At 55.7% G+C, this 22,044-nt stretch overlaps 13 protein-coding genes across 22 annotated transcripts; 7 read left to right on the top strand and 6 right to left on the bottom strand.

Moving 5' to 3' along the window:
• Nucleotides 1-10: 10 nt before the first annotated feature.
• KVP18_004337 (uncharacterized protein) lies at nt 11-1,507 on the bottom strand (the record flags this gene model as incomplete). Its single annotated transcript, XM_067956856.1, has 1 exon — nt 11-1,507. The coding sequence occupies one exon, from the start codon at nt 1,505-1,507 to the stop codon at nt 11-13; it is 1,497 nt and encodes a 498-aa protein (XP_067809738.1).
• Nucleotides 1,508-2,302: 795 nt separating this feature from the next.
• Nucleotides 2,303-3,385, top strand: KVP18_004349 (uncharacterized protein; the record flags this gene model as incomplete). The annotated part of the gene is made up of 1 exon (XM_067956877.1): nt 2,303-3,385. The coding sequence occupies one exon, from the start codon at nt 2,303-2,305 to the stop codon at nt 3,383-3,385; it is 1,083 nt and encodes a 360-aa protein (XP_067809759.1).
• A 361-nt stretch (nt 3,386-3,746) lies between these two features.
• KVP18_004339 (uncharacterized protein) lies at nt 3,747-6,848 on the bottom strand (the record flags this gene model as incomplete). Of its 3 annotated transcripts, XM_067956861.1 has the most annotated exons (3): nt 3,747-4,073; nt 4,201-6,618; nt 6,651-6,848. In XM_067956861.1, the coding sequence occupies 3 exons, from the start codon at nt 6,846-6,848 to the stop codon at nt 3,747-3,749; spliced, it is 2,943 nt and encodes a 980-aa protein (XP_067809743.1). The 3 variants fall into 3 exon arrangements, with proteins under 3 accessions (XP_067809743.1, XP_067809744.1, XP_067809742.1); XM_067956860.1 differs by lacking the exons at nt 3,747-4,073; nt 6,651-6,848 and adding an exon at nt 4,074-4,199 and having other exon boundaries at nt 4,228-6,495; XM_067956862.1 differs by lacking the exons at nt 4,201-6,618; nt 6,651-6,848 and having other exon boundaries at nt 3,747-4,058.
• A 45-nt stretch (nt 6,849-6,893) lies between these two features.
• KVP18_004338 (uncharacterized protein) lies at nt 6,894-8,410 on the bottom strand (the record flags this gene model as incomplete). Of its 3 annotated transcripts, XM_067956857.1 has the most annotated exons (2): nt 6,894-7,475; nt 7,505-8,410. In XM_067956857.1, the coding sequence occupies 2 exons, from the start codon at nt 8,408-8,410 to the stop codon at nt 6,894-6,896; spliced, it is 1,488 nt and encodes a 495-aa protein (XP_067809739.1). The 3 variants fall into 3 exon arrangements, with proteins under 3 accessions (XP_067809739.1, XP_067809740.1, XP_067809741.1); XM_067956858.1 differs by lacking the exon at nt 7,505-8,410 and having other exon boundaries at nt 6,894-7,391; XM_067956859.1 differs by lacking the exon at nt 6,894-7,475 and having other exon boundaries at nt 7,481-8,410.
• Nucleotides 8,411-8,433: 23 nt separating this feature from the next.
• KVP18_004348 (uncharacterized protein) lies at nt 8,434-9,279 on the top strand (the record flags this gene model as incomplete). The annotated part of the gene is made up of 1 exon (XM_067956876.1): nt 8,434-9,279. The coding sequence occupies one exon, from the start codon at nt 8,434-8,436 to the stop codon at nt 9,277-9,279; it is 846 nt and encodes a 281-aa protein (XP_067809758.1).
• A 13-nt stretch (nt 9,280-9,292) lies between these two features.
• KVP18_004347 (uncharacterized protein) lies at nt 9,293-10,348 on the bottom strand (the record flags this gene model as incomplete). Its single annotated transcript, XM_067956875.1, has 1 exon — nt 9,293-10,348. One exon carries the CDS (start codon nt 10,346-10,348, stop codon nt 9,293-9,295), a length of 1,056 nt encoding a protein of 351 aa, XP_067809757.1.
• Nucleotides 10,349-10,396: 48 nt separating this feature from the next.
• Nucleotides 10,397-10,640, top strand: KVP18_004343 (uncharacterized protein; the record flags this gene model as incomplete). Of its 2 annotated transcripts, XM_067956869.1 has the most annotated exons (2): nt 10,397-10,399; nt 10,428-10,640. In XM_067956869.1, the coding sequence occupies 2 exons, from the start codon at nt 10,397-10,399 to the stop codon at nt 10,638-10,640; spliced, it is 216 nt and encodes a 71-aa protein (XP_067809751.1). The 2 variants fall into 2 exon arrangements, with proteins under 2 accessions (XP_067809751.1, XP_067809752.1); XM_067956870.1 differs by lacking the exon at nt 10,397-10,399 and having other exon boundaries at nt 10,458-10,640.
• A 71-nt stretch (nt 10,641-10,711) lies between these two features.
• Nucleotides 10,712-11,695, top strand: KVP18_004345 (uncharacterized protein; the record flags this gene model as incomplete). The annotated part of the gene is made up of 1 exon (XM_067956873.1): nt 10,712-11,695. The coding sequence occupies one exon, from the start codon at nt 10,712-10,714 to the stop codon at nt 11,693-11,695; it is 984 nt and encodes a 327-aa protein (XP_067809755.1).
• Nucleotides 11,696-11,773: 78 nt separating this feature from the next.
• KVP18_004346 (uncharacterized protein) lies at nt 11,774-13,168 on the top strand (the record flags this gene model as incomplete). Its single annotated transcript, XM_067956874.1, has 1 exon — nt 11,774-13,168. One exon carries the CDS (start codon nt 11,774-11,776, stop codon nt 13,166-13,168), a length of 1,395 nt encoding a protein of 464 aa, XP_067809756.1.
• An 85-nt stretch (nt 13,169-13,253) lies between these two features.
• On the bottom strand, nt 13,254-17,203 carry KVP18_004340 (uncharacterized protein; the record flags this gene model as incomplete). Of its 3 annotated transcripts, XM_067956863.1 has the most annotated exons (3): nt 13,254-14,196; nt 14,225-16,200; nt 16,253-17,203. In XM_067956863.1, 3 exons carry the CDS (start codon nt 17,201-17,203, stop codon nt 13,254-13,256), a joined length of 3,870 nt encoding a protein of 1,289 aa, XP_067809745.1. The 3 variants fall into 3 exon arrangements, with proteins under 3 accessions (XP_067809745.1, XP_067809746.1, XP_067809747.1); XM_067956865.1 differs by lacking the exon at nt 13,254-14,196 and having other exon boundaries at nt 14,221-16,200; XM_067956864.1 differs by lacking the exons at nt 14,225-16,200; nt 16,253-17,203 and having other exon boundaries at nt 13,254-14,096.
• Nucleotides 17,204-17,261: 58 nt separating this feature from the next.
• Nucleotides 17,262-18,992, top strand: KVP18_004341 (uncharacterized protein; the record flags this gene model as incomplete). Its single annotated transcript, XM_067956866.1, has 1 exon — nt 17,262-18,992. One exon carries the CDS (start codon nt 17,262-17,264, stop codon nt 18,990-18,992), a length of 1,731 nt encoding a protein of 576 aa, XP_067809748.1.
• A 65-nt stretch (nt 18,993-19,057) lies between these two features.
• On the top strand, nt 19,058-20,622 carry KVP18_004342 (uncharacterized protein; the record flags this gene model as incomplete). Of its 2 annotated transcripts, XM_067956867.1 has the most annotated exons (2): nt 19,058-20,054; nt 20,084-20,622. In XM_067956867.1, 2 exons carry the CDS (start codon nt 19,058-19,060, stop codon nt 20,620-20,622), a joined length of 1,536 nt encoding a protein of 511 aa, XP_067809749.1. The 2 variants fall into 2 exon arrangements, with proteins under 2 accessions (XP_067809749.1, XP_067809750.1); XM_067956868.1 differs by lacking the exon at nt 20,084-20,622 and having other exon boundaries at nt 19,100-20,077.
• A 100-nt stretch (nt 20,623-20,722) lies between these two features.
• On the bottom strand, nt 20,723-22,033 carry KVP18_004344 (uncharacterized protein; the record flags this gene model as incomplete). 2 transcript variants are annotated; one of them, XM_067956871.1, is made up of 1 exon in its annotated part: nt 20,723-22,033. In XM_067956871.1, one exon carries the CDS (start codon nt 22,031-22,033, stop codon nt 20,723-20,725), a length of 1,311 nt encoding a protein of 436 aa, XP_067809753.1. The 2 variants fall into 2 exon arrangements, with proteins under 2 accessions (XP_067809753.1, XP_067809754.1); XM_067956872.1 differs by having other exon boundaries at nt 20,723-21,877.
• Between the last annotated feature and the right edge of the window lie 11 nt (nt 22,034-22,044).

Below are 22,044 nucleotides of genomic sequence, written 5' to 3'. Positions count from 1 at the left end.
TGCATGGTAGTTAAAACCGACCCCACTGCGAACTAAGTGGGGGGAACTCCACGTCCGCGAACAGCTCCTTTACCGGACGTGGTAGCGGAGGGTTCGCTGGTCGATCGGGTTCGACAACCAAAACGTCCTTCTCTCGTGCGACGAGATCCTGCACCAAGCGGAGATCTCGTGGGAAGGTGATGTCGCTGGCAGACCACTGGATCGGCGGCACAGACACATTGTACACTTCAACCTTCGGGTCCCATAGATTCTGTTCCATGCACTTGGCGTGGAGACTGTGACAGCTTACAGGTAGCGGCCCTGAGCGGCAGGAGGCTGCTGGGAGAGTTGGAGTTCCGCACGTCGCTGCGTAGACTAGCATCATCTGGTCCCACGACTCCCCGTTGTACTCTTCGCGTAGCTGGCGCCAAGATGGAGCTGTAGGGGAGCGGACTGATTGTAAAGCCTTTCTCAGCCTCATGGGTCCGTTTGAGAGCTTGATGACCGTAGACACGCAAGCAGACGTGGGTGAAGGCTTCGACAGCCTACGGACTCGCTTGGAGTAACGACGCAGGATCCATTTTCTTGTCTCGCTGTCCGTGTCCGTCGAGGCCCAAGGCTCCAACAAGACCGCATACCTGAGATTGGCCAGCTTTACCACATGATCGGGCCCTAAAATGTCTTGTATCTTCGGTGACTTCATGTAGAACCTGTGAGGCAGGACCGCGGACAGCCGCAGGCTGTCTTTCAAAATGGATTTCAACGAGAAGATATTCAGCGATGCGCGATATGCGAAGCAGTCGTCGTCCGTGTCAAAAAAGCACGAGGATAATCCAAGAAGAGCCACGATGCCACATAGACGACCACCCTCCCGTTCCCAGCACTTATCCCACTCAGTATACCAGCGATAGGAGCAGATGTTCTCCATAATCTCAGCACCCGTCGCTTTTAGTTCCCGAAAAAGCTGACTATCAAGATAGAAGCTTCGTGTGGCGTAAATGCGAATCGCTCTTAATACGTGGGCTGAGTTCTGCTGAAAACATTGCGCAGGTGGTAGGACTGTGCGCAGTACCCCATAGGAGAGATCTCGCAGACCCCTCTCTGAGGGGTCCAAGACGTAATCTCCCACGATATCATAGTACATGCAGTTCACAGTGAAGTCCCTTGATTCCTTGTCGTTTCCATAACTGCCCCCACGGTACTGAACCACGTCGATGAAGAAACCGCAAATACGAAGGATAGCGATCTTAACAGGCTTGTTTTTGGTTTCGGGTACTACCCGATACCCCTGCGTTCGTTTCTGTGCAGTCCTAAAAAGGAAATCATGCACCGACCTGGCGTAGATCGCAGGATCGGTCTCAGTAGCGATGTCCACGTCTGCTGGCTCCAGACCGAGGAGTTTGTCCCTTACCCAACCTCCCACTACACGTGGTCGCCCCAGCTCAGCGTGCTCCTGATGATGTGCCTTGAGAGTTCGAAACAGATCCCGTTCCCTTCCAGACAGCAGGATTCGAGGATTCACCAGCATCTTAAATTCCCTAATTCGCTTGGTATGGCACTCCGTATTGGCGAGCTGCCAGCCCTCATTCAAGATGAGGAGCTAGCGGTAATACGACTGGAGAAATCCGCCGTCAACAGCAAGGTGGTGGTTCGCGGATTACCGCCAACGATCACGGAGAGCGTCTTCCGCTCTTCTGTACAATCGGTGACTGCTGATGTAAGGCAGCTGGCGGGCTGTGACGCAGCTGGACATTTCCCCTGCAGATGCGGACATCTGGTTTGTTGACGGAGTGAAGCGTGTCTCCCTGACCAAGCCTGCAGTTCCTGCTAGGGGCTATGTATACTTTCGTTCCCCTAACCAGGCGGAGACGTTCATCAAGAAGTATAATGCGCAGGTGTTTGTAGACGAACGCGGCGATTCCTTTAGAATTGCTGTTTGTAAAGCGCCATTCTCGCGACCCTTGGAACCGAACGTACCCTTACCAGATGAGGGGAAGATAGAATCGTCGGAAGAGTTCAAGGCCTACATGGAGCTGCTAGAGAATCCACCTACACCCGAGGCTCCAGCGGAACCCCCGACAATCAGACAAGCAGCCCTCGTACAGGCCCTGCTTGCCTCGCCAACCCGTCTCCCGCGTATGCAGGAAGGACGTGGACGCCGTCGCAAACAGGATAATGCCGGTCCTAGCCCCAAGGCCAGGAACAAGCGCCGCAGGGGAAAGAAGGAGAAGAAGGCCAACGACGCCCTACAGGTTCTCAAAAGGGAGCCAGAGGTGCAATGGTAGTCCCTTTCCCGGCGAGGCGAAGGCATTTTCGTGTGCACATGCTTCGCTGCTTGTTGCTCGTCAGCGTTTTCGCTGCAGCAAAGGAAGGCGAGGTTTGGGGGCTGAAAGAGGCCAAAGACTATCAGACCCGTCTGACCCAGAAGCTGAAGGACAACCCCCAGCTGACAAAGATGGCTGCTAGCCCTCGAGGCGATATAGCGTCTGCCTTTTGTGACGTCAAGTATTGTGTCCCTTCCGAGCTTTCGGATGGCTTCTCCAGTTTGACAGCTTCCATTGGTGCTCACATTCGGCAGATTGAATGGCCTGCGATTGGAGACGTGTTTGGCATGGTATCCAAGGTGGACCTGGACGGACTGAGTGCCGGTGTACCCTTCGTAGAGATGGTTTCAGACCTGTTCGAACAGGCTTGCGGCCCTCTGAATATAAACGCCCTCATCGCCAACGCCGGAAAGAGCAAGGAAGATCTCAGCTATCCCTACTGTCTGGTGAATTACCTGAAAGGAGTTCATGCGTTCGAAACCGCAGCGCGGGTTAGCGACGGCGTCATGCGTCAGTACGGCGAGCTCCTCAGAGACCTGTTCAACCATGAAGGCATGATTCGGGATGTCACTTTGGACAAAGGCAACGTCTGTCAGCCAGTGGTGGAGTTGCTTGGACTTCCCTCCAAGACGTGCCAAGACTTGTACGACATGATGTTGGCCGCTTCGTATGCACAACGTTTGGCCGTCGACGTCAACGCCCAAGAGAAGCAGGCGCATGGCGAGGCGGCTTCCATGCTAGAGATGAGTGCGTTGGCGCCGGATAAGCTGCGTCGACTACACTCCTTACGCGCGAGGATCGCCATGGTCTCTGCCTATGACGGATTTTGCTTGCAGCTGTTCCGAGAAGAGTCCAGGCACCTAGCCCAACACTGGTATAATGACCCTATACACAAATGGCGTTACGGAGCCGGACTCGTGAACTACTTCGTGCATCTGGGCGTGTTCCTCGGACGCGGGCAAGCGGCGCTGCGTGTTGGTCATACCAGCCCACCCCCTCAGGCTGAGCACGTGAAAAAGCTGCTAGGCAAGGGCGTGAAGCAAGATTACCAGCATGTGGCTATGGGTAACCTGGTGAAGTGAATTCATGGTTCTCTACGCACTCGCGACACGACGATGTCTACACGAGGCTTTCTGTCGCGGTTCTCTCGCCGAGATTCACGATCAGCCCGGATATTCGCACGCTCGTGCTTTCGTTGGCGCTTCCTCTCCTCGGACTCTTTAGGATCGGCGGGTGTCGCGACGTCGCCGTTTCGTCTCACGACGCCTCGAGGGCTGAACGTCTCGAATGATGGGCGGTACCGCCGGCCTCCAGGTGATTTGCGGCGAGCAGCACTTTCTGGTTCTTCACGACTGTGCCTTTTGTGGTTGGGCTGCCTGTGGAGCTCACCAGGGAGAGGCGCAGGGGGGAAACTCTTCAAAGGCTTTACGGGAGCTGGAGGTCCTACACAGTGCCTAGGTGCAGAGGCATGCCTAGGTGAGGGTGGCTCTTGGGCGGCATGCCTAGGTGAGGGTGGCTCTTGGGAGGCATGCCTAGGTGAGGGTGGCTCTTGGGAGGCATGCCTAGGTGCAGAGGCATGCCTAGGTGAGGGTGGCTCTTGGGCGGCATGCCTAGGTGAGGGTGGCTCTTGGGAGGCATGCCTAGGTGAGGGTGGCTCTTGGGAGGCATGCCTAGGTGAGGGTGGCTCTTGGGAGGCATGCCTAGGTGAGGGTGGCTCTTGGGAGGCGCGTCTAGGAGAAGGCCCTTGGGAGGCATGCATAGGTGGTGGCTCTAGGGAAATATGTCTAGGAGAAGGCCCTTGGGAGGCATGCCTAGGTGAGGGCGGATCTGGGTAGGCATGTCTCGGTGAGGGCCCATGTGGGGCATGTCTAGGTGTTGGGGCGTGATGACGCCACACTTCGGAGGGGCGCTGAAAGATTGGCACATTCGGCTGTGTCGTGTGCCGCAGTCGGACGCTCTCTTCATCAGAGACGTTCTCCTTGCCAAGTGCGGCTTGGGGAGGGAGAGCATGCTTGACAACCGTATGATCTGGGTGTCGCGTTGGTTGAGGGGACTCTCGTCTGATTGGGGGCACAAAGCGGGCGGCCAGGGGAGAAGGTCGTCTCGCGAAGCTGGCTCTCAGATTTACGACCTCAGGGTTTTTCGTGTTCAGAGCTTGCTCCAACAGATCAGAGATAGACACGGCGGAACGGTCACCAGAGTTGGCCACTGCCTGGTTTCCCTGAGCATCCTCGAAGAGAATGTCTCCACGCGGGGCAAATCGAGTGGCTAGGTCACGTACGGGCTCCTTCGCCGTGGGGCCCGATCTCATGGCTTGCAGATCCTCCGCCGTTAATTCGGTCTGTACGGACCTCTCGACGGATCCGCCTCTGCCCGATGTCGGACGCGCAGCTGGGTTAGCGAGCCTCTCCTTGCTCGCCGCGTTCTTATCCATTGTCGAAGTTTGTCGGTCTGTCTTCAAAGTGTCTACCCCACGCGGTTCCCATCTGTCCTTCTGAACAGGTTGCCCTGTCGTTTTGAAATTCTGAGCCCCCCCAACACTCATCTGCTCTCGCTGGGGAACGCGATCTCCTTCGTTCACACGGGATCCACGCGGCGCAGGCTGCGCTCGCGCGAGCTCTCCCTCGTCCACACGGGCTCCACGCAGCGCAGACTGCTCTCGCTGGGGAACGCGATCTCCTTCGTTCGCACGGGTTCCACGCAGCGCAGGCTGCTCTCGCAGAGGAACGAGCTCTCCCTCGCCCACACGGGCTCCACGCAGCGCAGACTGCTCTCGCTGGGGAACGCGATCTCCTTCGTTCACACGGGCTCCACGGGCAGACTGCTCTCCGTGAGGTGGCTGTCGATTCTGGTTACCACCAAGCTCATGCACGGACTTCCTATAGCGTGGCTTAGCAGGCGGCGTGGGCTGCTGTCTAGGTATCATGCCCGCGCCATAGGGGACTTGGGGCCAGCTAACAGGTGAACTGAGTCGCGGAAGTCCCTTGCTCTCGTCGTTGAGCTCCCCAGCGCCGCGTTGTCGCACCTTGGGCAGCAGGGTCGGCGATACCGCCAGATCTCGGTCGCTTGTCGGTGAGTATTGGAGAGTTCCCGAGGAGGAGACTGGTTGGACGCGCTCCACAGGCATAAAGAGCTGATGAAGTGGGTTAGGGGCATCCACTGCGACTGTGTCAATTGGGTCAGCATTAATGGGTTCCGCTTTCAAGGTCTCCACGAAGGGGGAGCTTCGGATACTCAGAGCGTTGCGATCAGAAGCATCTGAGGCGCGCGGAGCCGTGTTGGGTTTGTCCGGAAAATGCGGCTGCTCCTCTGGTGTCTTCAGCACCACAGACACCGAGTCGTCATCTCCGGTATCCAAGTAGAGTGGGTCGTAGAACTGCGACGACGTCTCAAGGCCGACAGGCTGCAAGTGACCTTCAGTTTCATCGAGGTTTTCGTCTCCATGAAAGTAATAGTGCTGCTGCGGATCTACCACCAGCACGGGCCCATGATGGGGGTCCACTACCGCGCTATCGGCTTCGACGTGCTCAGAGAGATGGCTCAGGGGCATGAGAGCGGCGTTACCACACCCCACCGCCCCTGAATCGAAGCGCACAGCGCCCTGGCTGGGTTCGCTGGTGGGGGACGACGCATCAGGCTCCGACTCAAACATGTTACGGATAGCGTCCACTTTTCCTCTAACCAACGGAATCCGCTCTCGGGGGCCGAGTGAACGGGCCCTGGAGGCAGCGGTTCCAGGTTGCCGAAGAACCGTCTCATGGGTGAACTCCACACCGGGGTCTCCTCGGTAAGGTACTTCCTCGTACTTGCGGTCACCCTCATTTGGCTGTTCCGGCTCATCCTCTTCTACAACCTCGCAGGGCTGCTGATATTCATCCCCGTAGGGCTGGTGATCTTCTGCGTTGGGCTGGTCTTCCCCGTAGAGCTGCTGGTCTTCCTCGTAGGGGTGCTGATCTTCTGCATTGGGCTGGTCATCCTCATAGGGCTGCTGGTCTTCTGCGTTGGGCTGGCCTTCGTCGTAGGGCTGCTGTTCTTCCTCGTAGGGCTGCTGGTCTTCCTCGTAGGGGTGCTGATCTTCTGCGTTGGGCTGGTGGTCCTGTTCTTCCTCGTAGGGCTTTTCCAAGTCGTGATGCCAAGTGTTTTCCAATGTCTCCTTACCAGATTCTGCCTCTTCGTGCAGCTGGTCTGTCATTGTGGAGTCCTGCTCCTGCTCCTGGGAGGCAGGCCTGGTCCCCCTGTACTGTGGTGTGGTTCCTGGGAGCCCGGAGTTGTCACCCGAATATCCTTTGGAGCCGTCTGTGACGTCGCGTTGTGCCTGAGTAAGCGGCCTTCCAATCGCTCACGAACCGCAGAGAGTTTCTGCTCTTCTTGATCTGGGCCTGGTACGGTGGTTGTGTCTGACCCCTGGGTGTTGAATCTCCAAGCTGCCCACCTCTTCAAAAGGATATTGGATCCCAGCGCTTTGTTGAACGACTCGGCCCCATCAAAGGAGCTACTAATAAGTTCGTCGCTGAAAGGTTCGCTATCCCATTCACGCTGCAACATGTTCCACAATACAAATCATGAATATGCGAGTCATACTTAAGTGTCTCATGGGCTCTTCAATCGCGTGAAGACAGCTGGCCTCAAGGCTCTCGCGTACTGCTTAAACCCGTCAACTTTCCAAAGTTTATGATGGCCTGACATGGGCACAGGCATCAGCAGGGTTTCCGGGCGCCGACAGTACATGACGTAGGGTGATTCGGAGCTCTCCGTCTGTGGGAAGTCCCCGTCATCACGCCTGTCAGAAAGGTCGCCATTCTCGATCACGTCCACGAGCTCCACTCGCCCAAGCATAGCCGAGGTCGGCAGATCCGCAAGCTTAGGGAAGGGGGGGTGTACGTTATCGTAGACCTGTGCATACTGGTCGACCAGCATGTCGTAGGCGATGGGGTCGGGCTGCAAACTGGCAGCGTGAATCCAGAGAGGCCCTCGGTGGTCCGTGGTCCAGGACCGGCCTTCGAGGCGCTTGAACCCGAACACGAGCAAGGACGCCCAGGGTTGGTGGAGAGACAAGCAGACGCCAGAATCTGCTATAGAGGCAGGCATAGGGTCTTCGTAGAACTCCCAGTTTGCGGGCAGCTGAAAAGGCGGCGATGGCGGTAGTGACTCGTCCAGGTCGGCCTCGATCAGCTGAGTCAGCGGTTGCGGCGCCCACTCACCAATGGTCTGTTCGCCCTCAATTCCTGAGTGGCTGTTCCCAGCAGGGCGGCTGCTCGTTGGTTCTTCATGCGAGTGACAGCCTCGAGGGACCGAAGTGCCTCGCTGTACACAGCGTCGGCGTCAACTGCATTCTGTGTGGCCGTAGGTCTGTTCTGTTTCTTCAGATTGGTAAATACAGTCAGCCTCTCCGCGGCGTCCTGGGCCACCTCAGCGCTCCAATCAACCTCTGCAAGCGTCTTGTTCGCCACATCCAACGAAACGTAGGTTCTTCCCGTCGCACTCTCCAGTTTCTCTTCCATCTCCTGATGAACACCGAGAGCGTACTCCCTCTCGGCTCTGGAGTTCCACCGGTCAACGCCCTCATCAAACCAATCTGTAGCTTGATCGAGCACCTTTGTCCGCTCAGCTGACTGCTGGTCGTACTCGACGATGCGGTCACGCGTGCTCACCGCTTTGGTGAAGGCAACCTCCTCCCACAGGCTTTCGTGGTGTTTCCGCTTCCAGGCCTCTCGGCCTAGACCTTCTCCGCAGCTAGGGCACGCGGCTGCACTCTCTACCTCGCACACGATACGCCCACAAAAACTGCAGTTGGCGGCTAGTTGGTGGTCGCGAGCCTGACAAGCGCACTCGTCCGGCGCCTCCACCGCCTGGGGAACCAATCGCGGAGGGCGTTTTTTTCCGCCTTTCAACCGAACTACCTTACGCGCAAAGTATCGCACCGCGATTTGGCTGGTACGCCCATCTGGACTCTTATCCAGACCGCCAGTGAGCAGCAGAAGATGCGCTTCAAGGGCGTCTGCGGAGTCAAATGAGAGCACCTGTTCAACGATGTCGTCAGAGATGGCCGACGCGTCTATTTTCAGCAGCAGTGCCACCTGGTCGCGAATCCACGAGGTGTCTATCATTTCAACCCCGAATAAAAGCGAATATGGGCGCGAGAAACGAGGTTGAGGCACATCGCCAGCAGGAAAAGAAGAGGACGCGGAATCGGAACCAAAAAGAGAAAGACCAGAATCGCATCCGAGGTCAGCTGCAGAAGGACCCCAGCTCTGTGAAGGCGGAGATCGACAAGCTTAAAAACCTCAAGGCGAGGGGTAATCTGCGTGTCAAGGAAGAGATCCGCTATCGGCAGTTAGTAGAGGAGTTGACTGAGTTCACTATCAAACAAACCACAGATGGGAAACGTGAACGACAAAGACTAAAGACAGCCGCCGACGAAGCGTACCTGTCACGAAAACTGAATGATCTCCGGAAAGAGAAAATGGGAACCACCCCTAAGGTAGACGTCGGCAGCTCTGACGACAGCAGCTCTGACGATGCCCCTGTACCAGTTCGTCAACTCCCAGAAGACGACCCTCCGCCGCCGCTGCCCGAAGGGCCACCCCCACCCGTAGCGTCCCTTCCCCACATGAGACCGGAGCTGATGTCATACACAGGCTTGGCAGCCGACAGAAAGGGCGCAACGAGGCCGGTACCCGAAGGAGTAATGCCACGAGGTTCCTTGCCACCGGGTATGCCAGTTGGAGGTTCTCTGCCACCGGGTATGCCAGTTGGAGGTTCCCTGCCACCGGGTATGCCAGTTGGAGGTTCCCTGCCACCAAGAGGTTTCCCACCAGATCCACACCATCGAAACTTTCAACGCGGCTTTGCATCAGCACTCCCACATTCAACGCACTCCTCTCTGACTCGAATCCCGATTCAGCGTGGTGCTGAAGAGGATGAGCTTTCCGCGTTTCTCTCCGAGATCAACAGCATTGAGCACTCAGGTTTATAGGCAATACAAAGTGTCACTTCCGTCTCAACTTGTTTCTAAGAGCAGCATTTTCCTTGTGACTCTGTGCAAGATCTACTTTGAGCTCCATCACGTGACTGATTTTGGCCGGATGAGCCAATGACTTCCAGTTGAATTCGAACAGGGCCTTCTCTATCAGCGCGACGGCTTCTAGTTTGTACCGATCGGGATTCGGTCTGAGCGCTTGGATCTTTGACACGCTTCCTGGCGCCACTGCCGCTGCCGCGTCAATAAGGCTGTCCAGAAGGCACATGTCGGTCTCCTGCGGCACGAAGACCACCGTACGGCAGAGACCCAGTTTGCGATTCTCCTTGTCGTTGTCGGCCTGAATCAGGATCTCCACGGCGTTTCTGGTTATCTGCGGAGTGGGTTTTGGCTCGATAGTCAACGCTCTTGGGGCACTGACTGCCCAAGGTCGCGCCCCTCGATCTACCAAGCAGTAGTTCGCACTGGCCATGCGAGTTCGCGACGCGACCGTCTGTGTCGACTTAAATTGCCTCGGAGAGCTCCATATATCGACGCCCTCGAGGATCTGTAGGGTTAGAAGCGTCTTGGACATCGGGATTGCGACAGGCATCTGCGAAACGAACCTAGGGGACCGCGTCAGCACCTCGTCGGTCTGGCAGCCGGTCTGCAGCCACTTGGCTGTGGCCTGCACTGCGACGTTTGCAGTGCGGGGCATCTGAAGGACCGCTTCAGAGTGGCTCTCAACGGACAGCTGTGTGGAGGCTCCGAGGATCTCCTCCGCAGGCAGAGTCCAACGCGTCCATATTCTCTCTACCGAATCTTCCACCGCAAAGGGCTCATCGCAGCCAACGACTTGGACTCCTGCACTTCTGGTCGTTTTCTCCTTCGCCTGATGCACGCCCTTTAAACGTCGTACTTCCAGTTCTAACTTCTCCACGGACTTCTCTTTCAACCCTAAAGCCCGCTGCATCCAGCATTTCGCATCCTTCAAGTCCCGAACCTCCCGTTGTAACCGCTGCACTTCAGAGAGCTTGTGTAGAGATTTGATCGGGCTAGTTTCCACCGATCTACGGCTCTTCGCCATTTCGCCTCGATTTGACATTTCGTGAGTGATTATTGAACAATTTCGCTCATGGTGAGTGCTCCGTTTAGATGCGACACAGGGTGTCCCAGTTCAAGCCCAGCGGAGACGCATGAAGGACGCGCGACGGCCAATCCGAAGGGAGGACGACTCGTTCACTGGCAGGCAAAAGGCGGTGCTGTACTTCATCGTCTTCCTCGTCTGCGGCGGCTTCCTCATCGAGATCGCAATGAGCTCTTGGTTCTACGGAACCATGACCAAGATGTTGACTTCCTCGAGAATAAGCGAGTACTAGTGTCTATTAACTGACTGTGGGAGAACGCTTGTTGGTCATTAGGGTGTGTGCGAACGACGGGAGCATTCGCCATGGCGACAGCGAGCGAAAACAGCAAGCTCGAGGCCGTTGAGGAACCAGAGGTTGAAGTGGATGAAGAGGATGAAGAGAGTTCGTATGAGTACATCGAGTACGATGCTGAGGGAGAGGCCACTCCGTTCATGGATGAGGCGCGAATGCAGAAGTGGGCACAGCGGGGGAAGGACGGAGTTCAGGCTTCGTCCGCTTTCCTGCTCAACCAATACCGCAACGCGAAAGCCATGGCTGAGACGCATCCTAAGAAGGTGATCGTAGTGCTGATGATCGCCAAAGTCCTCATCCTGATCTCTAGCATCTGGGAAACCGTCATGAACCTGCTAGGGTTGGACGTTGCACAGATCATGGTCAACTTAGTTCTCAGCGTCTACGTGGTGCTGTCGCTGCTGGTGGACATGGGCATCATGTTGCCTTCGATGCCAGGGCTGCAGTTCGTTCGTGAAGTTTGTCATGAGTGGCTTCGCTTCCTGTACCACCGGCTCGGACGAGGAATGTTCCACCTCACACTCGTGGTTCTTGCGATTTCGCCGGGGGTTTTTACTTCCAGCATCATCGAGATGATTGGTATGGTGCCGCTGGTGGTGTTCGCCATTATTGACATCGTGAGAGGAGCCACTGCCGTGTGGCAAACCAACAAGACGCTCCGCGAACTTGCCGCTCAGCTGCAGCGGGACGTTGAGATGGGATCGGACGACATTATGGAGCGCCTGGGGATGCCGTCAGTTTCGACTGGAGACATCGAGGCGCTCGAGACGAATATCGTAAGCGGTATGCGTTTTGCCTTGAAGCACTTCGGACCACATATATCTGCTGAACAGACGGAGGAGGTTTGTCGGAAATTCAACATCCCTCTGAACAAAACCGACCTGCAGGTGATCTTCGACGAAGAGGCCAAAGGTGGAAAAATCAAAACAAGCAAGCTGCAGCAGCACATTTGGACCGAAATCACCCAGAGCCCGCCAGACACTGTAAAAATCTAATGCTAAACCTTCCGTTCTTAAAACAAAAGCCAATGGTGGGGTGGGAACCAGAAGTCCAAAGGAGCTTAATCCATTTAAATGCTAAAGCTATGTGTGTTGGTTGCCGTCGCGACCGCGAATTTGATTCTGGACGAGTCTAGTGTTATTGGTGGTCTTCCATCCATGAGAGAGATTATTGCTGCTGCCAAGAAGGGGGGGTACGTCCGCAGCCCCCGCCAGGGAAAGTGTCCTGTGGCATTCGACATTCACCAAGTGCAAGATCAAACAGGGAGCTTTACCCGCTTCTTAACTACAGTGCACTCCACCATGAAGGAGATCCTTGAGACCACGCAGCAAACCTGGCCGGGCAGCCGCATTGCTTTCTCGCAGTTCGCAGATAAACCCATGCCATACGTGGGTACTGGCGACTTCGGAGACTTTCCCAAGAAGTACAACCGTGACCTATGCTTCACTAACGTGCTTCCCTTGACTGCCGATATCGTTCGGGCAGAGCGCGTGCTGCGTAACCTGTCAGGGTCTGGTGGTGGTGACTGGCACGAGAACGTCTACGGCGGAATAATCTCGGCGCTGAGCAGCCCGCACAGCGGGTTCGCCGCGCCCGTGGATAAGAAGGGGGTGACGAAGGGTGTCATGAAAGTGCTACTGATCGTCACTGACGCCCCAAGTCACCAGCCTGGCGACTTGCTGAAGGCGTGCACGGACTGGAACAACGATTTGGGGACTTCACGGTTAGACGACGGCCAAACACGGTGGATGCTCCGTTATGGTCGCTGCGACGTCAAGGACGGCAACTACCAACGAATGATGGAGCTCAGACCAAAATACGACGCAGGAACTCTGAAAGGGGATGAGATAATGGAATGGGAAGACCTGGTGGCCCTTTGTGGTCCATTCGTGGACCTTAGCAAAATCCGACCTCATCCTGGCCAAAGTGAAGATTCTGCAGAGGATTGTGTCATGTGGGATTATCCAAGCATTGAGCAGGTGAAGGACGCATTCGATTCCCACCCTGATGTTATGCCTGTTTTCGTGTCCATGGGCCCTAACGCTGGACTTCCTGTGGCGAAGTGGTATTTGGACTGTCCCAACGCCAAGACAGAAGCTGACTGCATTTCTCACGTCCACAAGAAGGCCTTTATCGAGGCTGGCATTACCCGTGGGGCGCACTACGCTGCGCAGGGCGGGCTCAAGCACTTTAAGGACATTATATTTCATATCATGGACCAGCTACAAGCATTCTATGACGACAACGGCTGTGTTCTTCCGACTGAAGAGCCAACCCAGCCTCCTACCACCACTTCCCCTTCAACCCTGGCTCCTACTGCGGTTCGAACCACCCCGGTTCCCGCGACCACAAAAGATCCCATGACTACCGCTGCCACGACTGCTATCATCTTTCCAACGTTGCCTACTGACACCACTGACGTCGCTACCGCGTCGTGCCCTTCTATTAACGATGTGCCATGTTTCTGAATGTTCATGTAGTTACTACTGCTTCTGAGATCCAACTCGCAACTCTGAATTTCTGCTCACCGCTCACAGCATTAATTTTAAAGTCTCAAATGACCAGCCTCATTCGCCGCTTTCGCACAATCCTAAAGCACCCGCCCCCCACGACACCCTTCTCAACACAAGGCGCTCTTCTTGGAACAGACGGCGTCTCCAACTCATCGAACTGGTCGGCATGATCCCAGCAGACACACTCTGAATCGGTGTCTGGGTCCACTGTGGGCAAGGACGCCAGAAGCTTGCGTCGTACAGACTCGGAATCGGTGTCTGGGTCGACTGTGGGCGTCAGAAGCTTGCGTCGTACAGACTCGGAATCGGTGTCTGGATTCACTGTGGGCGTCAGAGGCTTGCATCGTACAGACTCGGAATCGGTGTCTGGATTCGCTGTGGGTACAAAGGATGTCAGAGGCTTGCATTGCACTGTTTTCGGGTCCACTGAGGGCCTTGTCTCCAACTCATCGAACTGGTCCGCATTATCCCAGCAGACACACTCGGAATCGGTGTCTGGATCCACTGTGGGCAAGGACGTCAGGGGCTTGTGTTGTACAGACTCGGAATCGGTGTCTGGGTCGCGTCGTGGAGTTGGACACGCAGAGATGAGAATCGCCTTGTCCCCGTCACTCCACCTGTCATCCCAAACTACTTCGCTCGTCAGGGAATTGGTGTCGCACTTCTCTGACGGAGGTGCACCCATGTCATTTTCTTGGAAAAGATTGAGTTCGTCGTCTGAAACCTGTCCTTCTACGTAGTATTCTTTCAGCGGCAGCACTGGCATGCACTGACCAGTGATATGGACGACGCGTCCCTTCGAATACCGCCACTTAGAGGCCTCCAAAGTGAGCCGCATATTTCTTTCTGCCATGCGCTTGGTAGACTCCACTCGCTGCGCCATGACCTCGATCTCGCCCCTGTATCGATGGGAGTCTATTGGTTCTTGACAGCCCTCCAACGGGCACCGAAGAAGTTGCACCTTGTCAGATGCGATGTGCTGCCTGAGTGATCGTCTAGGAAGGGCCTCACGCCACATATGCCGCGAAGGCGTCATGGAACAGAGAGTGGCCGCAGGATAGGTGAACCACCATTTCCGCTGGAGCTTTCTCCGCGAGCTTTCGCTTTGTCAGCGGGCATGTAGCGCCAGGCACGTCGCAGCGGAAGCACGGATGACACGGGTCTCCGCAAAAAGCGGCGCATCTCTCTCCACAGACACAGGTTCTATGGCAACGCGCCGTGCAGAGCTTCTTGCCGCACGCATTGTAGCACAGATGGGAGCAGAGCTTTTTGGGGTTTCGGCCAGGGCAGAGACACTGGAACGGGCACGGCTCGTGGCACGAAGCGCAGGCCTCATGACAGAGATTAGGACACCTACCATGGGGGCAGCCCATTGAGCAGGGCTCCTCGCAAATGCTCACGCATGGTTCCGAGCAGAGGTTGCTGCACACATGGCCACATACGAGTACCCGCTGGCAGGGATGCCGGCACCCCTCGTGTGAGTGCATCGGCCGTGCCTTCTGGAGGCATCGATGACCGCAGGGGTAAACCACATGGCAGTCAGCCGGGCGAGCCGGCTCAGTAACCCCCAGGCTGTAACATGGGTGCCCGGCGGAGACTAGACGGGAGGTGAGACTCCGCTGGAACAGCGTGTTTCTCAGCTTAACGTAACGCAGACTTGGAAGGTGCTTCCTGCTGTTGCCCACGAGAATCAGGTGCTCCAAACAAGGCGAGGTTAGACATGATACGAGCAGGGGTTCCAGGCACTGCGTCGCGCCCTCTGCGATTATGACGCGGGGACTCAGCCTCTCGATGACGCTTCGATTCAGACTGGCGAAAGTTGCCGTCATGCCCACCACGGTGGCTTTCTTGGCCGCACGGCAGACAGCAGCCTGATCTACGGCCTCCAGTTCTACACGTTTGAGGTCACACTCGCGGAGAGAGCTCAGGAACATGTTATTCACGCGGGCACAGGCCTGACTCAGCACGCAGTCCACAACTGCGTCTCTGCGGTAGGCGGTGAGGTCAGCCAGGCGGCCATTCAGGGCAGGAAACTCCACTGGTTCGTAGCCGAACGGCGCCAGCTCCTCCTCGACATTACGCTTAACAACCTCGATCGCCCCGCGGATTGAGCGGCGCAGCTCACTCCACGGCACCGCTCCTCGTCGCAGCTGGGCAAGGTTCCACTTCGCGCCTTTGTGGATCTTCTCTCCTCGAAGCCACGCCTGGAGATAGAACACTAGTTGCATTCCGACGAAGCTGTAGAGATCATTGTGGATCTCAGGATGGTAGTTCCTGCCTCCCATGCCCTTCTCAAAGAGGGTGAACAGCTGCGAAGTGGGAACGTGCACTATCATCAGAGACTCCACATGCGCCGTTCCCTTCGACGCGAGCCAGTCACTGACTCGTCTAACGGCCTGCTCGAGCGAGGCTCTTGCGGCGCGAGCACCCTTTCGATCAACGTTCTTCGTAACCTTAAATTGCATGCCCCTGTCGGAGACGTTGCCACCAAGGCGCACTATATTCGCAGTGGGCACGCGCTCCTGCAGCATGAGTAGCATCTTGTCCACCGCGAAGTTGGTGAAGGACAGAAGTACTACGGGCAATCCCCTCTGATTACGCGCCAAGACCTCGATGAGCTTCACAATTGCGAGCTTGCGCATCTGTGGTACTCCTTCCAACAGGACGACTTCGCGGGTCATTGCTGCTTGGAATGCCGCCAGTCCTTGCATATCTAACTCACTCTCGGCGACAGGGAGCGCTCCAGTTTCGGGTTGCCAACAGATAGGGACTTGCTTTTCGACGTATAGGTCCCGCACGTCAAGTCTGCCCCGAAGGTACCGCGGGGTGGTCGAGGGGCCAGTGTTCCCCTGCAGAATAGTCTGATACAGCGGATTGCGTACCAGCAGGTCTCCGTTCCGCATGTATTCCAGCGCGGACATCATTGCTTTCATGTAAACAGGTGACTCCACGAGGAAGAAGGGTGTGTTGATGAGCACGTCACATTCCTGGAGCAGAGTGCCACCGTCGAGAAATAGAGAGCATAAAAATAGAACCTACAGACATGAGCTGAAATCCGATCCCGAAAGGGAGTGACCGAACAACTCCAAAAAAGATGCGCTTGAAGTCAATTCTAGTCAGGTCGAGTTCCCCCATGTCTTTGCAGCGGAAACACACCACCAGGGCGGCTCGGTTGAAGTCCTTACGGTCCAGGAGCACGCGCTTGGAGCAGTTACGCAGGAATCGCGCAACCTCCAACTTGAAAACGCCAGGGAATCCGAATCCCACAGTTTTGGCGATGAACAGCCGTCTCATATTCAGTGTCTCGAAGAAGGGTCCCAACAACTCCATCCGCATACACGTGTACATGGTCCAACGGTAGAGCGTTCTCTCCGTGTGGGTTGAGCACCGGAAACTCGTTTCTATGGGGGGAACGCTCCAATTGAACGTTCCAGAGAAGGAGTCAGGAAGCAGGTTTTCCTCATCCATCTCTTCCTCAAGAACTCTTTGCAGTAACGGTCCCTCGTGGTTAAGATTTTCTAGCAGCTGTACAGCGAGGCGGAAATGATGTGCTTCGCTTGCCACCGCAGGATCCATCTGCTCTCTCCCATGCAGAAGCGTCCCCACCGCGCTCAGCAGCCCGTCTATGTTGACGTTCATCTCTCGAATGATGTATGCGGTGTGGAGCGCTGGCACAATATATCCACACACGCTCTCTAAAGCGTTAATGACGGCTCGACTCCAGTGGAGCGACTCCTCAAACCGGATGTTCTCAGCGGTCCAATAGCCAACTATCACCTCGCAGGCTGCCCGCTCCCACGCAGCCCCTAATCGTTGCCCCACGACATGTCTGCGAAGCGACTCTCCGATGGTCAAAGCCCGGTTGAACACGACAAATAGGTCGTAGCTGTTGGCGTTGACTAAGCTCTCGCCACAGCAATACAAGAACTCCAGGCTCTCTTCGGCGTGCTGGGAGCACGCCAGCTGTTCGAGCATCAAGTCTACATCCATTTTCAAATGTGAATTATTTAATCCCCACATATCAGCGAAAATTCCAGGGAAATTCTAAATGTTCCAGTTTTTAATCTGCACTGTACTCACCGTTACCGCGCGCAGCCTCTGCCTTCCAGATATCCGACTCGTACATGTACAAGATTCCACCTCTACGTTCGGAGGGGTCATTGACGACTTCAAGGCCAGCGGCTTGATTGAGCGGCTGATAGATGGTTTGAGAGAAAAATATGGCTCTGTTGAGTATGGACTCTCGCGCTTTCAGGACAAACCCGGTCCGCTAGTAGGATATGGACCCGGCTACAGTGTGTGGTCTTACAATCATGTCGTGTGGGACCAGTGCTATACCTTAGTGCACCCCTTAAGTCCTGAGTACAAAGACGCCTGGAGATCTATGAGCGTTTCTGGAGGAAAAGATGCTGAAGAGAATCAGCTTGAAGGCATAGCTCTGGCCGCGAGAGACCCAATCCATTGGCGAGACAGCGGCACGCACAATAGTCGGGGCCAACCAATCGCCCGTATTGTCATGATGGTTACCGATGATGTAGCCCACAACGGCAAGAAAAACCAGAAGCACTTCCTTGGATACGACACCACCTACAAAGGCACCCAACGCTATTGGAAACGCCACTTCGGCAGCTACAGAGAAGACGTCGAAGACGGGCGGATCGCCTCCGATTTCATTGGGTCTTGGGTCCCGTTTCGTGACTCAGGAGTCTCAGTCAAGGGAGTTGATGCATACCGAGCGTTCCTTGTGTGCACGCAAGCTGTCGATAGCGACTTCAGAGAAGACGTGTCTCAGGCATTCATAGATGCGGGGGTGTTCGTTGACGAAGACGATCTTCAGGGATGGTGGTCGACATTTTGCGATCTCGAGACCAAGACCACTGGGGGTGTGCTCACCGGCTTGTTCAGCTTCTCCAATGAGTACCTATTAGTGGAACCTGATGCAATCACTGAGTATCCTTATGAGAGGAAGCGCGAGGACTGCGAGGCCTATGAGTATCCTGACTCCAGCGACCCCCGGTTCGCCGAAATGTTCAGCCGTAACCATGTGATTCCAGTGGCCCTGGTTACGCCTCCGGCGCTGGTTAACGAGTACGAGTACCGTTCGAGACTGTTTGATCTGCTGGCTTCTCATTGCCCAGTCGTGAGAGCTTCGTGTTCGGGTGGCTGGTTTGGTGAATGTGTCATGGGAGGAAGTGAGCACTCCTGGGCCGTTCCTGTGCTGGAGGAAAAGCTGGGGGAGTGCTACTGGGAGCACTACGGAGAGATCTTTGGTGACCTGCGCCGACATGGTGTGGAGTCGGTATTGTCGGTGATGGACCCCGATAAACTTCAGGCTGAGGCCCTCGTGAAGAGCATGGCGCGTGCCATTGATCAAGCGGTGCAGACTCTGGTGTGTCTTCCGGTAGCAGATAGCACTGTCGGTCAACAGGTGAATACTGTGACCAGTGTGCCCTCCACTCGATCGCCAGTTTCCATCGATAGCACTGTCGGTCAACAGGTGAATACTGTGACCACCAGTGGCGTGCCCTCCACTGGATCCCCAGTTTCCATCGACATTTCGGATGCCCTAAAGGTACCTGGCAACCATGGCGCTGTGACATTCGCTACAGCAGCTACGGTCGTAGCCGCATGCTTGGCTGGTGTGAGCGCTGGTGGCATGGTTGGGATCAGGAGGCTGTCAGCACCGGAAAGTAATGACGTCATAGAAGACGTTGAATGTAACCCGACTTTCGCTGACAGAGAGGTTATGCAAGTCGTTGATGCCGAGATGTACCGTTGATTGTTTTAAATTCGCTTTGTAATCCATCCTCGCGTTGCGAGTAATATTTGTCATTCTCCAGATTTATGAGCACCGAATGTAGCAGTCTGGAGAACGACAATGTTCCCATGTTCCAGGTTGCCAGAAAGCCTCCACCCCTGCGGAGCAAGTGGATTTGCAGCGCTGACGTCGCTGACGGTGCGCTGGACTGTCTCTGTCGACTTGTCCCAATGCAGGTCTCAGTCGGCAACCTGAAGACACTGGACAGCGTGTATAAGGCCAGCTCGATGGCGGACTTCGAGTCTGTGTCTTCATCTGCCTCGAACGCTGGCGAAGTGCCCATCGCTCGCGGCGCTAGCTCAATTCTTGGCCGGGGCGCCTACGGCGTGGTCAGCCGAATGCAATGCCAGGGGCAGGTGTATGCCGTGAAGTCGATCAAAAGGTCTGCCACAGACAGCGATTTGCTTGACTCCCTCCATGCCAAGGAAATCGAAGCCCAAATGGAGATCAAGCACGTGAATGTGGCTCGACTGTACCGTGTATTTTACGAGGAGGACAGCCTACATCTGGTCATGGAACATTGTGCAGGAGGGAACCTGTACCAGGCCATGAAAAAAACTCGCGATCGTCACTTTGATGAAAGGACAACATTCATAAGATTCATGCAGCTGGTCTCTGGGTTGACAGCAATACATGCGGCTGGATTCCACCATCGAGATATGAAGCTGGAGAATTTGCTTCTGGACTCCGACGGGGTGCTCAAGATAACGGATTTCGGCTGGGTTTCGCCAGTACTGGGAAGCAAGAAGCACTTCAGCTTTTGTGGCACGCTGGACTACCTGCCGCCAGAAATGTTGCAAGGCACTGGGCACGACTGGCGCATGGACATCTGGGCCGCTGGAGTACTCCTTTATGAGATGTTGGTGGGGCGTACGGCGTTCAATTCGACGCGGCATGGCATTTTGATCAACAAGGTTTTCACCATGCGTATCAACCCTTTCCCATCCTTCGCACCTGAGGACTTCAGACAGGCCGTCAGGTCACTACTGGTTTACAACCATGACAGGAGGCTGCAGCTCCACGGTAAACACCGCAGAGACCTTTGAATACAGACGTTTTCAAGCTCAGGTGGGTTCAGCGCATGGTTGGAGAGCTGCACAGAGATACGCTGCGGCTTCTGCGGCCTGGAGAGGGTGTTCCCCACCAGCGGTCCCAAAGTGTTGTTCCACCGCTGGATCTTGGAGGTATTCGACCCAACAAGACTCCCACCTCTCTACTATCGCCCCGCAGGGAAGTCAGCACCACCGGATTGACACGAAGAGAGGCCAAAAAAGCGTCTGATGTCGAGCAGCGCATGGAGTTCTCGTTGGACCCAAGTCCCAAGAGACCAACCTTCAGTTTTGAATCCCCCGAGAGTGACAACATGCATTTAGTGTCGTTGTTGGTCGAAGTAGAGTTGGACCCACAAGTAAAGCGGGGGAGCGAGATGCATGATGATAGGGGGAGGATCTGCCAACACGACTCTAAGTGGCAGTCGGGCTCCTCCAACACGCGCTTGGTACAACGGCGCCCTTCAGCGTCGAGCAGCCCATGCTTGAACCTTCCGCCTCGCGGCCACTCTTCGAGTGGGGGAGCGAGATGTGTCGCGTAACTCCGATATCCTCGATGTTTATGAACTCTTTCAAGCGTCTGTGCAAACTTTAGGTCTTTTGAGGTGTCTGCGGAGCTAATGCACGAGTTCATACAAAAAATTAGTTGCCTTCCAGGCGGTTACGAATGGCTTCGTAGTGTGCGAACTGGTCGCGGGTCACCGTAGGCGACACCACGCTGAGCGCCTCAAGAAAATGAGCGTGGCGAACGAAACCAGCCGGACATCCACCATCTCGTAACAGCTCTGCCTTGCCTGATCTCATGGCTATACGTGTTGCAGTCTTGACCAGAGCGGCCAGGTCTGCGCCCGTGAAATTTTCAGTCTTCTCAGCGAGAGATTCCCACGAAACCCCAGCCGCCACAGGATACTTCCGCGCAGTGGCGACGAGGATCTTCGCCCTGTCCTCCAAGGTGGGAGGGGGCACGTAGATACGTTTCTCTAACCGCCCAGAACGCAGAATTGCTGGGTCGATCATATCGGGTCGGTTAGTAGCGGCCAGCACATATAACTGCTTTCGCTGGTGAACTCCGGAAAGTTCAGTTAGCAGTGTGTTGACAACTCGAGTCCCAGATCCGCTACCCTCGTCGTTTTGCCTTGATGGACACAGCGCATCGAATTCGTCAAAAAAGACAAGACAGGGCGCGGCAGCCTCCGCCCTCCGAAAGGTCTCCCTGACCGCTCTCTCAGACTCTCCGACGTACTTGTTCAGAAGCTCGGGACCGTTGACCAGGATAAAGTTCGCGTTGCTCTCGTTGGCCACAGCTCGTGCTACCAGTGTTTTGCCGCACCCGGGCGGACCGTAGAGCAAGACCCCCTCGCACTGGTCCATGTTAGCGGATCGGTAGAGGTCAGGGTACATAATCGGGTCGCATATGATCTCCTCCAAGTCATTTCGAAGCTGCTCCAGACCACCGACATCTTCCCAGCGAGTATCTGGGACTGTGGCGAACCCCTCGCGTTTGGCGCAAGGAATCACCTCCCCCACGGCCTTCTCGAAGTCATGTTGCTCCACTCGGAGCATGTCCTGATGCTGGTCGAGCAATTCTTGCTCGGCCATGCCGTTGTTTATGACGCCACATACACGTCGTAGAGCGCCCTTCCACGCTTGATCCACCAGTGACTCCAGGTCGCCGCCCACGAAGCCGGCTGTTAGCATCGCCAGACGGTCATAGGTCAGGGGGCCAAGACGCTTATGCTGGAGAAATTGAGTCATGAGTGATACATTGTTGCTTACATTGGCCAGATCCATAGTCATGCCCTGAAGAATTGCCTTTCGTCCTGATTCGTTCGGAGGCGTTAACAACACTTCGGAAAAACGACGTCTAACTGCCAAGTCAATGCTCTCCAACTTGTTGGTAATGCCCAGAACGACAACCTGAGAGGACCTGATGGAATCCAGACAAGAGCACATTTGAGCAAGGA

Source organism: the organism of the source record quoted next (genome assembly GCF_019968955.1).
Source record: "MAG: Porospora cf. gigantea A chromosome Unknown PgA_NODE_329_length_22044_cov_342.506, whole genome shotgun sequence".
Lineage (NCBI taxonomy): Eukaryota > Apicomplexa > Conoidasida > Eugregarinorida > Porosporidae > Porospora > Porospora cf. gigantea A.
This window is presented reverse-complemented; position numbering and strand designations above follow the sequence as displayed.